The sequence below is a fragment of the Balaenoptera ricei genome, chromosome 5 (genome assembly GCF_028023285.1).
Source record: "Balaenoptera ricei isolate mBalRic1 chromosome 5, mBalRic1.hap2, whole genome shotgun sequence".
Taxonomy (NCBI): domain Eukaryota; kingdom Metazoa; phylum Chordata; class Mammalia; order Artiodactyla; family Balaenopteridae; genus Balaenoptera; species Balaenoptera ricei.
In genome coordinates, this window is record NC_082643.1 from 40,234,310 (window position 1) to 40,250,966 (window position 16,657).

At 39.1% G+C, this 16,657-nt stretch overlaps 1 protein-coding gene across 2 annotated transcripts; it reads left to right on the top strand.

Annotated features, from left to right (window-relative positions):
• Positions 1 to 3,285: 3,285 nt before the first annotated feature.
• HSD17B13 (hydroxysteroid 17-beta dehydrogenase 13) lies at positions 3,286 to 15,644 on the top strand. 2 transcript variants are annotated; one of them, XM_059923976.1, is made up of 7 exons: positions 3,286 to 3,495; positions 5,042 to 5,149; positions 6,159 to 6,290; positions 7,808 to 7,914; positions 10,008 to 10,145; positions 13,722 to 13,838; positions 15,554 to 15,644. In XM_059923976.1, exons 1-7 carry the CDS (start codon positions 3,286 to 3,288, stop codon positions 15,642 to 15,644), a joined length of 903 nt encoding a protein of 300 aa, XP_059779959.1. The 2 variants fall into 2 exon arrangements, with proteins under 2 accessions (XP_059779959.1, XP_059779960.1); XM_059923977.1 differs by lacking the exon at positions 5,042 to 5,149.
• Positions 15,645 to 16,657: the final 1,013 nt, after the last annotated feature.

Consider the following 16,657-nt stretch of genomic DNA (forward strand, 5'->3'; position numbering starts at 1 on the left):
ACATAATATTTGTCTTTCTCTGTTTGACTTAATTCACTTAGTATGATATCCTCCAGGTCCTCCATGTTGCTGCAAATGGCAACATTTCATTAGTTTTTATGGCTGAGTAATATTCCATTGTATATATTTAGCACGTCTTCTGGGAATAGGCCCTTTATCTAAATTCTTTAGGCAGCTTGTGGGGAAGTAAAAAGAAAGAATTCCCAAGTCTTCTGTTTCTTAAAAATAATCAGCCTAAATTAATCTTCATGCCAAGGAGACACATTTTGGGGTGGAAAATTTTGTTCCCTTATGTAGGCATATATCACATTTTGTTTATCCATTTATCCATTGATGAACACTTAAGTTGTTTCCACTTTTGAGGTATTGGAAGTCACACCCCTTGTAAGTGAATACTTCTGGCTCTTGGTCTAATGCTCTTTTCCAAATTATCACAAAGGGAACTGATATAACTTATAATCTCCCCCAAACACAGGAGGTTTTCAGGGAAATAGGCATCTCATGTAAAATGATTAGCAAATTGAGACTGATACTGAGCTTTTATGAATAAATCAATCAAACTAAGCTTGGTTAGTCCATGCTTTAAGATTCCTTAAGATAATATCTCTACTTTCTTCTTTTCCTGCATTAAAAAACAAAACAAAACCAAAAACATTTCACAGAGAGATACCAAGCGACCATTAGCTGATGCAGTATCTCTAGGATTATTTCTAGAGGTAAAACTTCATGGTGTGGACAAAGAATTGTTGCCTGCCATTTCATAAACAATGAATGTTGCTCTCCATCAAGCCATCAGCCACTGCAGCTGCCCAACCATGCACCTTGAGGGGAATTCAGGATACAGAAAGACAGGACACTGGCCCAAAATAGTTAAGATGCATATCAAAGGACTAATGTCAAGGAGCCCAGATTCTTGCATCTTCCCATACATGGAAAAGCACTAAAATTATTAACTTGAGATGTCTGTTTTTTGTGATTAACAATAAACTTTGATGTTCGACTACATTTTTTTCCCAGCAAAAACTACTATATATCCTGGCTCTGAAACCACAGAAATGCATCTCAGGGTGGGGGGGTGGGGTGTGGCTCGGAGGAGCTCTCGCTCTTTTTGTCTCAGCATAGAAAGAATTCAGCAAGAGGCAAAGTGATAGATAAGAAGTGATTTATTAGAATAGGACACTTGTGAGGCTTACAAACAAACAGGCAGGCAAGCAAGCATTAGTGGGTTACATTTTTGTAATCAAAGGAGAAGGCAGGTGGGGGCGGGGGGTGGGGGGGGGGAGACCATCTTCTTCCTCCTTCTTTGAGTCTTCCATCAACTCCTCCTACCTGTTGGGTGGGGGAGTTTTTGGCACTATGTGGCCCATCCAGGACTGTCATGGTGCCTATGGAAAAATTATTTCAGGTCTCACTATAATGACAGTCTTTCACTTTGAAGTGTCACCTTTCCCAAATTACTGCTTTTTATGTGTGAAGAGAACATGTCCTAGGGAGTCATTAACTTGTTGACATTCACTGGGCGGGATGTAGGCCTTATTTTTCCACTATTGTTTTATCGTCTTCAGGCATGACTCATGCCTCCATTGCATGGTTTTGTTGCTAAGCAAGCCTGTCTGGCTTTGCTGCTAAGCGATTTGCTCTGTGTCACAAGTCAAGCAAGCCCACAAAGTTTCAAGATTTTCCCATTGCTTTCTTGAGTGATCGTTAACTTACTGTGGTTTCCCAAAGCCCCTAAAGTTCCCTCTCTATCTACAGTCCCCTAGTGGGACTTCTAAACTAATTTTTTTTTTTTTTTTTTTTTGGCTGCACCATGCAACGTGCGGGATCTTAGTTCCCCGACCAGGGATTGAACCTGCGCCCTCGGCAGTGAAAGCACAGAGTCCTAACCACTGGACCGCCAGGGAATTCCCTAAGCTAACTATTTGATTATCCTACTCTATCCCTATCAGCTCCTCCTTTACCTCTTTGGAGCAGTACACTGTCTGAGAGGGTATAACATCAGGCTGTAGTCCTCAGTGAGGCCACCAAATAAAACATAATTCTCATTTTTTAGGTTGTGCATCTTTTTTTCAGTTGCCATGGTGAAACATAGAACAGAACTGCTTCTCAGAAAGTAAGTCCATATTATGCCAGAGAGCTGCTTAAGAAGGATAAAAGGTGCTAATGTTTCTCCTGAATTTAAAAAAGTGAGTTTTTTTATTAGCAGAATAAAAAGAATTGGTCCTAATTAACTTTGGGCAAATAAATCAGAGTATTGATTTCCCTACAGTAATAAATATTGATCTTTTTAAAAATAAATTTATTTATTTATTTTTTTTTTATTTTTGGTTGTGTTGGGTCTTTGTTACTGCGTGTGGGTTTTTCTCTTGTTGCAGAGAGCAGGGGCTACTCTTCGTTGCGGTGCGTGGGCCTCTCATTGCGGTGGCTTCTATTGTTGCGGAGCACGGGCTCTAGGTGCGCGGGCTCCAGTAGTTGTGGCTCTAGAGCACAGGCTCAGTAGTTGTGGCGCACGGGCTTAGTTACTCCGCAGCATGTGTGATCTTCCCAGACCAGTGCTTGAACCCGCGTCCCCTGCATTGGCAGGCGGATTCTTAACCACTGCGCCACCAGGGAAGCCCCAATATTGATCATTTTTGTTCATAAACTGAACTGCAAGAAAAGTGTGCCTCCTGAAAGTAGAGGAAGTTTAAAACTATGCCTTTGCTGTGGAATGTAATAGCAATTAGCACATGGGACTAGGCATGGATGACGGAGGTGCAAATGTAGAGAAATGGAATGATAGATACAGTAAGAGGGCACCATTTCATTGAACTGTTAGCTACCATAAATCCCATGACCTGATTTCACTCCAATGATAAATGCTTTACTTTTAAATAACTTATGCCCTATATTATGCTTGCATTCATTTTAAACTTGAGTATGAGCTGAATACAAAATAAAATATAAACTTTTAAATCAAGGTATAGATGTCAAATCAGTGCTTGAAAACTAATAAAATATAGTATTAAACAACAACAACCAAAAAGTAAATCCAGAGAGGACTTTCTCTGGAGTTCCCTTGTCCCCGTGCCAAGGTTTTACTAGCAATTGATACCACTTCAAAAGCTCAAAGTGTATCTAACGCGTTAGAACACATGGACAAAGCCTGCCTGCAAATGTAGCTTACCTCTGCCAGTCCCATCAACACCTGGAACACAGCTCTTCCCTGCAGCTCTCTGAAGAGGGTGGCTCTTTGCTGGGAATAGACAGGGACTGAACCAGAGGAGAAGAGTGCAGAGCAGAGCCATGAATATTATCTTGGATCTCCTCCTGCTTCTCATCATCATCATCTACTCCTACTTAGAATCCTTGGTGAAGGTTTTCATTCCCCAGAGGAGAAAATCTGTGGCTGGGGAGATTGTTCTCATTACAGGAGCTGGGCATGGAATAGGAAGGCAAACTGCCTATGAATTTGCAAAACGGAAGAGCAGACTGGTTCTGTGGGATATTAATAAGGTACTGGATTCATTTACCCACCTTTTAAAGTTACAAGTGAGACAGGTGTTTAAAAACTTATCCGACTTAACATTTGCTTATATTTGTATTTTTCTTTCTCAAAGTTTGGTAACTAAATTCCCTGGAGCCTTACTCTACATATGCATCAGGATGGGTTTTTTGTTGTTGGTGTTGTTTAAAGTACAAGTGCCATATTACCCATCACATCTAGTTGCAGAGAGCGAGTTGGAAGAGGACTATGGTCACGGCACCCAATAGCTTTTTTTTTTTTAAGATTTATTATTTATTTATTTATTTATTTATTTATTTATTTATGGCTGTGCCAGGTCTTAGTTGTGGCTCGGAATCTTCATTGAGGCATGTGGGACCTTTCATTGCTGCGTGCGGGCTTCTCTCTAGTTGTGGCATGCAGGTTTTCTCTCTCTAGTTGTGGTGCACAGGCTCCAGGGCTCATGGGCTCTATAGTTGTGGCGCGCGGGTTCCAGGGCATGTGGACCCTGTAGTCTGCACGCAGGTTCTCTAGTAAAGGCGCACAAGCTCAGTAGTTGTAGCGCAAGGGCTCAGTTGCCGTTCGGCATGTGGGATCCTAGTTCCCTTACCAGGGATCGAACCCGCGTCCCCTGCATTGGAAGACAGATTCTTTACCACTGAACCACCAGGGAAGTCCCCATCAGGATGGTTTGATGAAGGGAACATAACTGAGACCTTAGCAGTGATTTTTATGCCATGATATGCAGGTTTGATAACATAAACTCAGGAGCCAGGGTACTTCCAAACTGTTTAAATTGAGCAATTTCTCTCAGCCTCAGTTTCCTTATCTGAAATGGGGATAATATTGGGTTGGCCAAAAAGTTCGTTTGGGTTTTTCTGTACGATGTTCTGTAACAGAAAGAACATCGTACAGAAAAACCGAACAGAACATCTTACAGAAAAACTCGAACTTTTTGGCCAACCCAATACCTCACAGGATAGGCAAGAACAGGGGTTAGCAAACTACAGCCAATGGACCAAACCTGGCCCCAGAGCAGACTGTTGAGCTAGGAATGTATTTTTTAAAGGTCTGGCAAGGCAAAAACCAAATAAAAAACTAAGAAGAATATGTGACAGAATTTCTTCGTGCCTTCTCTCACATGCACGCAATCCTAAAATTTTTACAATCTGCTAGGTGCTTTACTGCCTATTACATAGTTGGTGCTCAACAAGCATATGTTAAATATATTGTTGAGTATTCTTCTCCATACTCAAACATCTCCTTTCATGATAGCACAAAGAGCAACATCTTTCAAGCATGTTCTTTAAGCTATGAGAATGTAGCAAAACAAGTGAAAACACGTGAGACTAACATGAGCCTTCCCTGGCAGAAAAGCCAGGTATAATCTCTGCAAGTTAGGCAAGCGGTGCCTCTCAGGAAGTTTGCTTACAAACAAGTGGGACATTTTGGACGTGAATTTTAATCTTAAAAAAAATTTCTTGTCCAATGCTTTCTCCCTCACTTTTGTCCCCTCACTGACCTACATCTTTTGGCATTTGTTTTTTCCAATTACAGCATGGCGTTGAGGAAACTGCAGCTGAATGCAGAAAACTAGGGGCCATTACACATGTGTTTGTGGTAGACTGCAGTAACAGAGAAGAGATTTATGACTCTGTAAACCAGGTGAGACTTCAAAATATAAATTTCTTCCCGTAATTTTGTGTCCCCTTACATGGAATATGAAAAGGTTCTTTATGACTACCTAATTTAAATTAGATTTGTTTTTTTTTTAGCCTTTGCTAATTGAGGTAGTTGTGTGAACAAGGAAGGACATAGAACTTTTCCTTCCATATAATCCACTCAACTCTGCCTATTATTATTGTTTCATATTATTAATCGATTTCATTCTGGTCAGAAGTTTGAGCAGCTGTACAGAGTGACAGAGAAAAGATTTATCACCAGGGAAAAGGATAACTTTCTACTTTCATTTTAGTCCTATTACTTTTGCAGTAATTCCTTTATTTTTTCCTTTAAATATTTCCTCTTTGAGATTTTATTTATGTTAGTGCCAATCTAATCTTCCATAGAAAATATAATATTAATAATTATTATAACAATTTTTAAGGGTAAATATCAAATACAATGGACCAAGCACTCTGAAAATGGTTGTACCCTTTGATTTAATCCCTACAATAACCCTCTTAACCTCACTTGACAGGTGAGCAAACAGATTCAGAGGGTTTAAGCCAGACCAAGGTCATGTAGCTAGTAGGTGGCAGAGCCAGGATTACTCAATTAGTACTTTAAAAATATTTGGTAAGAACTGATATGTCAGACCAAGGTCATGTAGCTAGTAAGTAGTGAAAACAGGATTACTCAATTAGCACTTTTAAAATATTTGGTTAGAACAGATATATCAATCAACACAAACATTAATTTCATTTTATTGGTAAGTTTCAAAAAATATCTATGATGTACTGGGTACTGAAATTTAGATGTTAAAAAAACAGTTTACCCCAGCTTTATGACAGTGTCCCCTTGGCAACCACTCTTTGGACTAAAGCTCTTTCCTGCCTGAACTCTGAGAGATCTCATCAAACAGAATAAAGAATCTAATCCCTGGATGATATCAGCCCCAAAACTTTGAGTTTCGATACTACACCCAATGAATGTGTTCTTTCTATTTCAACAGGTGAAGAAAGAGGTGGGTGATGTAACTATTGTGGTGAATAATGCTGGGGCAATATATCCAGCTGACCTTCTTAGTACAAAGGATGAAGAGATTACCAAAACTTTTGAGGTCAACATCCTAGGACATTTTTGGGTGAGCGTGAGTCAGAAATATTCCTAGTTTGTGTATGTCTGACAACTCCTCTTAAGGTACATGAAGTTCATAATTGAGTTCACATCCTTCTGGATGGAAAACTCCATATCTTTGCCTTAAAACAACAATCATCCAATATTCGTGTCTCTGACAGAAGGGCACAGATTTCAAGGGGACATGACTCACCAGAATGTAGGCTAGTTAGTCTGCCTTATCCACCGGTACCTAACACAAAGCCTGGCATGTACTGGGCGCTCAAAAAATATTCATGGAGCTTTCCTAAGGATTGTCAGTGTACACCTTTTCAGTGCTTTAGAGAAAATACATACAGTGTACATTCACTTGTGACCTCATGTCATGGAATTTTAGAACAGAAAGGACAAAGAACTCACTACTTGGGTTATATAGGGGTTGGGGGTTCTTCTGGCTGGAACTCTGAGCAAAGCTCTAGGTCAGGCTGGAGCTTAGAGATAAGGCTCTACAGACCTCTTATAATTGTTTGGTTTTGTGAGAGACTGAAATATGTCTTTGTAGAGAGCTTTTATATGAATTAATCTTCCAGTGCCTCAATATTAGTGTAGAGCATAGGACAGATCTGGATTCTGGAAGAGAGAAGAAAAAAAGAGATGTGTTCCCCCATTTTCCCAAGCCTCTCACACATGCTAATGAGAATTAATTATTATGCCCACCAAACTACTTAGAGACCCCATGTATTCGTTGTCTACAGCTGCATAACAATTATATCAAAACTTAGTGGATTAAAGCCAGAATAAATGTTCATATTCCTCTCACGGTTTCTGTGGGTCAGGAATTTGGAGGTGACTTGGTTTGGCAGTTCTTGGCTCTATGAATTTGCACAGGGTCCATAGGGTGGGTTTATAAAATTCTCATAAAATAATATTGATATTTCTCACCAAACAGTAAAGCTTTTTGGAGGTAAAGAAAGACTTTTTGTTTCCTGTAACATCAACATATAATGCACAGTATTACAAATAGGGAGATACTAAATCTAATCATGATGCATAATGACCATGGGTCAGTACAGGACTCAGCTTTTTCTACTCAACTTGATATAGGTACACAAGATTTTAACTCTTCTCATCAGAAAGATAAAGCCCCAAACAAACAAACAAACAAAAAAATCACATGATACCAGATTACCATATGGAATTTTCTCAGCTCTGAAAACTCTGAATTTTTCCCTTAATAATATTGTTTAGATGATGGATCCATAAAAGAGATATTTGATTCCCTCTGAAGGGAAGAAGAGGGATATTAAGATGAGTTCTTGGCATGTGATATGCAGTGCACAACACTCAATGCCAGCTCAAAACAATCGTTTTAATCTTTTTTTCATTTCTGTCATCGGTGGAGAAGTAATCATGGAATCTTGGCACGTATTTCATTTCATCGAAAAAGTTGTCTCAAATGACATTTTGTCTTAAAAATAAAACTACCTAATTTGGAAACTTAACACCTGTGTCATCGTTTCTTTTGGTTCTGCAATGATCCTGAAGATCACAAAGGCACTTCTTCCAGCGATGATGCAGAGAAACCATGGACACATTGTCACAGTGGCTTCAGTATGCGGCCACGGAGTGATTCCTTATATTATTCCATATTGGTAAGTATTACTTTCTAGCAGTGCTATATATTTTTATACTTTTAAGGTTTTATTAGACCTCAGATTCCAGTCCTCATAACAGGTAATTTGTTTAATTTTTCTTTATTTTCTTTATTTATTTTTGGAGAGCTAGAATTGTGTTTTCTTCATTTTTGAATCTTCTTAGAACAAAAAGTCAAATGCCTTGCAAAAAATAAAAGCTAAAAAGAATCTCATAGCAGATAATTTGGATTTACAGAATGTATACAGTAGTTTAGAATAAACTCTTAAAAATGACTTCTCCTAAAACAATGAAACTGGTTTTAAATGAAAAATCATTTAAAATATTTTTGGATTTCTGAGAACTCCTCCACAGAGCAATGAAAGAAAACAGTAATGCCAAGCATGTTTCCATTGTATCCTGGAATGAGTAGATGCTCATAAAGGAAATAAAGAACTAAAAAAAAAAAAAAAAAGAAAGAAGGAACTCACAGACTAAGAAGCAAAATATAAGGAAGTCCAAATGAACACAAATCTATGCCATGGCCTGCATGCCCAAGATAAGCTAAACAGAGTGGCTCCTGGATCAAAACGTTTTCCAGTGTGCTTGTGCCATGAAAGATTGTGTGTGTGTGTGTGTGTGTGTGTGTGTGAGAGAGAGAGACAGAGAGACAGAGAGACAGAGAGGGATTGAGAGAAAGCCTTTACCGTATTAAAAGATGCAGATAGCATATTCCATGCTCTACCAAGGACATAAAGAGACGAAGGTGGGAACTCCCTAAAGACACACTATTTGCAAAATATCTTTTCTTCATACACTCCTTCAATGGCATCTCATTTCCTTATTCTGGTCTTATATCAACCTCATAGAAAAATTTAATTTGTTAACGTTTTGGCCAATTCTTTTTGTAACAGCCAATACATGTGTATCAGTGGGTGGGGATGGGGGTGGGTAGTTAGTTGGTTTATTACTTACCTACACATCCATGTTCAAGGTTGAATTTGGTCACGGACCAAATTATTTCTGACACCAAATGTAGTCACAGATGTAGTTAATTTTCACTGTAGGTTAAGGTGTCCTTGCACATACATATGGTTGTTTCAAGCTGCCTCTAGCATCTTAAAACACAAATCAGAATTTCACAGATTAAACATTTAATATTGTTTTAATGTTTAGAAATGTGGAAACCCAATGTAATAATAGTTTTCCTTTTTTCTTTTCCTTTAAGAGAGCAGCCCGCCTTTAACTTTATGGTTCTTGTCATCTGGGTCAAAAATACAATTAACATTACATAGCTCCTTATAGGTAATAAAGTTATTATGCATATGCTATTTGATTTAATCCTCAAGATGGCTCTATATTTTATTACCAGCATCTTTTTATAAATGAATTTTATTTTATTTTTTTGTTTTTTGGCTGCACTGTGTGGCATGTGGGATCTTAGTTCCCCAACTCAGGATCAAACCTGCACCCCCTGCACTGGAAGCTCAGAGTCTTAACCACTGGACCACCAGGGAAGTCCCTATTACCAGCATTTTAAAGATCAGAAAATCAAAGGAAGAAGACAAAGTAGTATGTTGAATGTTACACACACTAACACACCCACACCACCTGAAGTCTTTTTACTCCAAATCTTCACAATGAAATTAAGAAGCCAAAGTGAACTCCACATTTCAAAAGAGAAACTATCAAGAGAGAGAGGAGATATGTGTAGAGTCCCACAGAAGTTTGTTAATACAGATATTAGTTACATAGTTTTTCTAAACATGATTTTCCTGATTCATATTTTTAAAAATAAAAACAGCAGTAAAAACTGATTAGAAAACAGTTTAAAGATTGAATGGAAAAACCTTATAGGTAGAATGAGCAGTAAGCAAGTCAATCAAAGTTATTAGAATTTGTTCTATTGTTATCACCGCTAATAAAAAAATTGGTACATTCAGAATTCAGTGAAATCAGATAAGAAAATGTAAATGAAAATAGATGACCACGTGGAAGATTTGGGGGTTTGGCTTTTATTTGTTCTCAAACAAAATCAACATTTTCCTCTCACAGAAAGCTGAGGAATGTTTCACTTTCCCTTAGCTAACAGGGGTGGATAATTCTCTTACAGTTCCAGCAAATTTGCTGCTGTTGGCTTCCACCGAGCTCTGACATCAGAATTTGAAGCCTTGGGAAAAACGGGTATCAAAACCTCGTGTCTCTGCCCAGTTTTTGTGAATACCGGGTTCACCAAAAACCCAAGCACAAGGTAAGGTCAAAATCAAGTTAAGATGGAAATATGGCATGAGAAATTGGTATGAAATCTACATGAGAAATTTTTAGGTGGGTCAACTCAGAAAACAGAAAACAAAAAAACGAAGAAGGAAAAGCATTTTTTCTTATTAATGTTATTGTATTGCCTTTACGTTTTCACTTTGAAATTAGATGAACAAAGGGGGAAAATGCATTAGGGACTAGTAGGAGTGATCAGCTGCCAATGAATCAGGCATTGGCTATTTATTCGTGTCCAGGTGAAAGACTCAACACACACGCAGGTGTTAAGAGGGAGTGAGAATGGGGGTGGGCAGGATGGAGAGGTGTGCTTCGGGGGTGATGGCAAGAGTGTCCTCTCCTGGAAACCACACCCCCAAAACGAATGTTACCTCACCTCCCTCCTCCCGCTCGCGGTTCATCCTCCTCAATAGAGTATGGAAAGGCACAGGTATATGCCCCGTTTCCACATTCGACAGCACTGGCCGCAGTGCTAGCACAAAGCACTCCAACATCTTCCAAACTTGCCTGATCCTAAGCATCATCACTGCGCTTACATAAAAAATAAATGTTCTTAGGCTCTTCCTTAGAGATTCTGATTCAGTAGAGTGAAACAAGCTCCAAGAATGTTTTGCTTTGTTTTGCTTTGTTTACAAGGAAACCAGGTAACTCTGGAGGCAGGTTTGGAAAACATTGACATAGTAAATATAACCACATGCATTTGATCATGGCTACCACCCTGTCCTCCTTTAAAATGCAAATGTTCCTAGAAGCGGCAGTAAGCTGAGTCTTTAACCCCTCAGTCACGGTGAATTTCTTTTTTTTTTTTTTTTTTTAAATAAATTTATTTATTTTTAGCTGTGTTGGGTCTTCGTTTCTGTGCGAGGGCTTTCTCCAGTTGCGGCAAGCGGGGGCCACTCTTCATCGCGGTGCGCGGGCCTCTCACTATCGCGGCCCCTCTTGTTGCGGAGCACAGGCTCCAGACGAGCAGACTCAGTAGTTGTGGCTCACGGGCCCAGTTGCTCCGCGGCATGTGGGATCTTTCCGGACCAGGGCTCGAACCCGTGTGCCCTGCATTGGCAGGCGGATTCTCAACCACTGCACCGCCAGGGAAGCCCCCTTTTTTTTTTTTTTAAACTGAGACCTTTTCTTTTTTTTTAAATTAATTTATTTATTTATTTTTGGCTGCATTGGGTCTTCCATTGATGCGCGCGGGCTTTCTCTAGTTGCGGCGAGCAGGGGCTGCTCTTCATTGCGGTGCGTGGGCTTCTCGTTGTGGTGGCTTCTCTTGTTGCGGAGCACGGGTTCGAGGCACACGGGCTTCAGTAGTTGTGGCACGAGAGCTCGGTAGTTGTGGCGCACGGGCTCTAAAACACAGGCTCAGTAGTTGTGGCACGTGGGCTTAGCTGCTCCACAGCATGTGGGATCTTCGCGGACCAGGGCTCAAACCCGTGTCCCCTGCGTTGGCAGGCAGATTCTTAACCACTGCACCACCAGGGAAGTCCAAGGTGAATTTCTTGACCAAGTACTTTGTTTCTGGTAAAGGAGGATTTGAGACGATAAGAGAGGAGAAATTGGCCCTGAAAAGAGAGGAAAAAAGCGGAAAGGTGAGGATAAGGACCCTAAAATTAATACACCTGCTTCACAATTTGCCTCGATTCTAATAAACATTCTGCTACAGGTTAACAAAATATACTGAGCTTGCTAATCTGAAGCCAATTTATTATTGGAAAGGAATTAGTCCTAAATATAGTCATTCAAAGGAGCTAACAAATTCCCTTTTAAGCTCAGCCTCATCTGAAGCTATGGACTCTGAAACTCTGAATTAGCTGCGTCATCTCCAGAGCTGTAGCCACTCCCTGGCAGTTGAGTCCTTAACTGTGTTAGAACACAAGTACTTAACAAGTACACGGTACTGTACGTAAGTAAATACAATGATATAATTGGGACTCTGGGCTCAGTTTTCTTAAATAGGAAATTGGGCCCAATACAAATCCTCTTGGTAAGCATTCAGGCATAGTGTGAGCCCAGAGTACCAGGTCTTCCAGAGGGGAAGGCAAAATAGATGACAAGAGTAAGGCTAATATAACCTCGGGTATGTGGGTTCCTGGGGATGACTGGGGGACTGACCCAGGCAATGCTGAAAATTTGGAATTGGTCTCACCCAGACTACCTGATTCTGAACTTCCTTGGCAAAGGCTAATATGTCCATATACTAATGTGAGGCTTGGCTCAGAGACAGGGTTGATAGACCCAGGTAGGGGAAATCAGGGAGGGAAGAAGTAGTACCCAATAATTTAGAAAACTATTGATTTGTATTACTCTCTGCTGGCTTGCCACTCAAAGTCATGGAAACCTCAATCACATAATAATCTGAAGTAAATCACATGATATCTCAGGGAAGGAAGTTATAACAGCCACTACTTACTTAACTCCTCCGCACAACCTTTGTATTCACTAAGCCATTCAGCCTATGCCTAGACAACTTAACTTTGGTGCAATACTTTCAATCCATTTACATTTTAATTTCCTGTCATCATCTTGCATTAATGGGCATTCTATACTGGCCTGTGGTTATGAATACTTCTCAAGAACCCACGTATACAGTCTTCAGTATAAGCAAGGTCACACCTCTAGTTGTAATGTAATACTCCCTATGCATGTCTTGAACTCTCATGAAACTTCAGCATAGGCAAGTCAGCAGTGAATTTCAAGTACTAAATGCCCTCAAAACAATCCAGCTTTGTGGGATACCTCCACAAGAAAGCAAGTGTACTTAGCTATAGATTTCTCTTCTCATAAGAAGAAAGCAAGTGTACTTAGCTATAGATTTCTCATCTCATATCTAACAAGCCCTGAAGAAAGATGCCAGATGTTTCCTTTCTATCCTTTGATCAGTCCTACCCACTACTGTTCCTTGCCTGGCTCCTCTTCTCTTCTATTATCTAATTCCTCACCACCATTTTGATGTTTTGACTGAGTGAGCCATGAAGCACACCTACTGGATGTGAAAGTAGTAGATTGTGATAACAAAACATCAACGTGGCATGGGGGAGGGAAGGCAGGCGGTATTTGTGCAGTGAATCCTGGAAGCTTTTATTTTTTTATTATTTTTTTAATATATTTATTTATTTAATTTATTTTTTATTTTTGGCTCCGTTGGGTCTTCGTTGCTGCGTGCAGGCTTTCTCTAGTTGCGGCGAGCGGGGGCTGCTCTTCATTGTGGTGCGTGGCCTTCTCATTGTGGTGGCTTCTCTTGTGGCAGAGCACGGGCTCTAGGCTTGTGGGCCTCAGTAGTTGTGATGCGCAGGCTCAGTAGTTGTGGCTGTGGGCTCTAGAGCGCAGGCTCAGTAGTTGTGGTGCACAGGCTTAGTTGCCCCATGGCATGTGGGATCTTCCTGGACCAGAGCTCAAACCCGTGTCCCCTGCATTGGCAGGTGGATTCTTAACCACTGCGCCACCAGGGAAGCCCCTGGAAGCTTTTAAATCCTAGTGAAAAGATAAGTTAATTTTCCTGCTTTTGTTAATTATAAAAAACAGCAAAAAGGACCAAACTTTTCTTTTTTAATCACAGACTATGCCCTGTATTGGAGACAAATGAAGTTGCAAGAAGCTTGATAGATGGAATACTTACCAATAAGAAAATGATTTTTGTTCCATCATATCTCAGTATCTTCCTAACACTAGAGAAGTAAGTACAGCACAAAACACCTAAAATACTACAACACTGATAGAGCTATCATTATGGAGAGTTTTTCAGTTGTGAAAGTTGCCATGGAAATTCTCCATGCCTGGGGAGAAGAGTTAAGTTTCCTCTACTATTACCTTACTCAATCTAGAAAGAGAATGATTCATTTTCTCTACTCCATCTATCACCTCTGCCTAGTCTTTGCCAGAGACTATTCTAACTGAAGGAAAAACAGTTTAAAGAGAATGCAATATGGTGAACTAGCTAAAACTAAAGGGTCTATAAAGAAGCCTGCTGGGGTTTTGATTAAGACTGCATTGAATCTATAGATCAATTGGGGGAGAGCAGACATATTAACAATATTGTCTTCAAATCCAAGAGAACAAAGAACACAAGGTATCTTTTTATTTTTTCATCTTTTTCAATATATCTACACAGTATTTTGTAGTTTTCCGTGTACAAGTCTTACACACCTTTTGTCAGGTTTATCCCAAAGTATTTCATGGTTTTTATGCTATTGCAAATGGCATTTTAAAAAATTTTCTATTTCCCATTGTTTGTTGCTAGCATATATTTGATTTTTGCACTTTGATCTGTATTTAGCAACCTTGCTAAACTCACTTCTAGTAGCTTTTTTGTAGATTCTAACAGACATTTTTACACAGATGATCATATTTCCTGCAAATAAAGACACTTTTACTTCTTTTTTTCCAGTCTATATGTTTTTTATTTCTAGCCTTATCACACTGGCTAGAACCTCCTATGCAATGTCAGAGAGGATTGGTGAAAACACACATCCAAGTGTTGTTTCTGATCTTCAGAGGAAAGTAGTCAGTCTTTCACAATTAAGAATGATATCAGCTATAGATTTTTTTCATTTTCTCTTTATCGGGTTGAAGAAGTTCCCTTCTATTACTACTTTGATGAGCGTATTCATCAAGAGTAGATACGGATTTTGTCAAATGCTTTTACTGAATATGTTAAGATATTATGGTCTTTCTATTTTAGTTTGTTCATATGGTGCATTACACTGACTCGTTTTAAAAATTAAACCAACCCTGCATTGTAATGTCTTTGTCTGATTTTTGTGTCAGGATAACACTTACCTCATAAACTGAGTTGGAAAGTATTCCCTTCTTTTCTGGAATAACTTGTGTTGAATGGGTATTATTTCCTTCTTAAACATTTTGTAGAATTCAACAGTGAAGCCATCTGAGCCTGTTGTTCAGCCTCTTAGCTAAACAATAAGCTCCTCAAAGGGAGTAGCTGTTTTTAAAGTACTTTAGTCTACCTTATTATAGAGGGCATAATATCAATAGACATTCAGTAAAAACTCAAGGAGAGGTGGAGAGGCAGATGGAATGGATTCTGGTGGTGCTGCTCTGTGAACTCTTAGCATCAGGATTCATTGACAGTTACAGCAATAATCCTAGATCTTCAGTTTTAGGTCTTTACTCACATAGGATTTCATGTAATAGTTTACTAATATGAGGAGGTGAGAAGAGTGGTATATATCAGTGCTTTCTTTATATTTGCATAATATTTGAACTGTGAGTATTAAAAGACACACAAAAAAAGAGAGAGGTAGATGTGAAGAAAGAACAGAAGAAAACTAAATGCAAACCAGATAACTCTCAGGGTATTTTTAACTGACAACAAAAAAGAACTCTGGTGTCAAAGATTTTAAATTGAAATTTTGTCATCTTTTTTTCATACAGATTTCTTCCTGAACGTGCCTTGGCAGCCATAAATCACATACAGGATATTCAATTTGAAGCAGTGGTTGGCCACAAAACCAAAATGAAATGAATAAATGTGCTGCAGGCTGAGATGTATGCACCTTAATGATGTGGAACTAAGTTTAGAGTCAATGCTTCAAAGCTCTATTTCACATTTTTCAATGCCATTAATATGAAAAACATTGGTTTGACATTAGCAGTGGTCAAATGAACAAGACTAATCACCTGTCTTTCTATTTCTCGAGATTATTTATGTAGTTTTAATAGTCAGATCTATTTTTTATTCCATGCCTCTTAAAAACTTCTATGCTTACATAAACATACTTAAAAGGGTCATTTTTCTTTAAGAGATTTCATTTCTTTTCTTTCCATTTAAGGGTGGACAAAGCTACCTCCGTGACCATAAATACCAAAAGAACGTATTTACACAGGGAAGTTTTAAGACTGTTCTTAAAGTAGTCTTCCAAACTGTAGCCAGACCACAGAATGTCAGCAAGTACACAGTGTGAGTGAAAAGTTAGAGATCAAGTTTAAGCAGGCAGCTGTGCTCCAAAAGGCAGAAAGATTACTCCTATGAAACTCAATGTTTGGGAGCTTTCTCTAGCTTCTCCCTTTTTCATCAGCCCCAAACAGAACTTTCTCACCTGATTCTGTCCCTTATATCCACCAAGAGTGGACCCGCCACACTTTCTGCCCTTTTCATAATCTCTTAAAATACTATGACATTTCAAAAGGTGACTCTCTCTTGAATCTCAGAGTATCTAAAATTTTAACCCCATGGTAACCTCTTCTTTGTAGTTTATGCTTTCACATATCATTGGTACCAGAGATGTTTAGACAGTTTTGAGCTTCAAAAATGAAAGCTAACCCAGGGAAAGGAACTAGGCTGGCTACCTAATAGTACACCACGGATCTGAGAGATGGAGGGGAAAACAAAGTGGTCTTTTTTTTTTTCTTAATAGAAAGAAAAATTTGATTCCAACTACATCAAGAATAATCTTGTTTTCTGTGTTTTTCACACATGTTATTGGCTGCTTTTACATTGACTATCCTCCTATTTTATCCTCATTAAAAACAAATCAT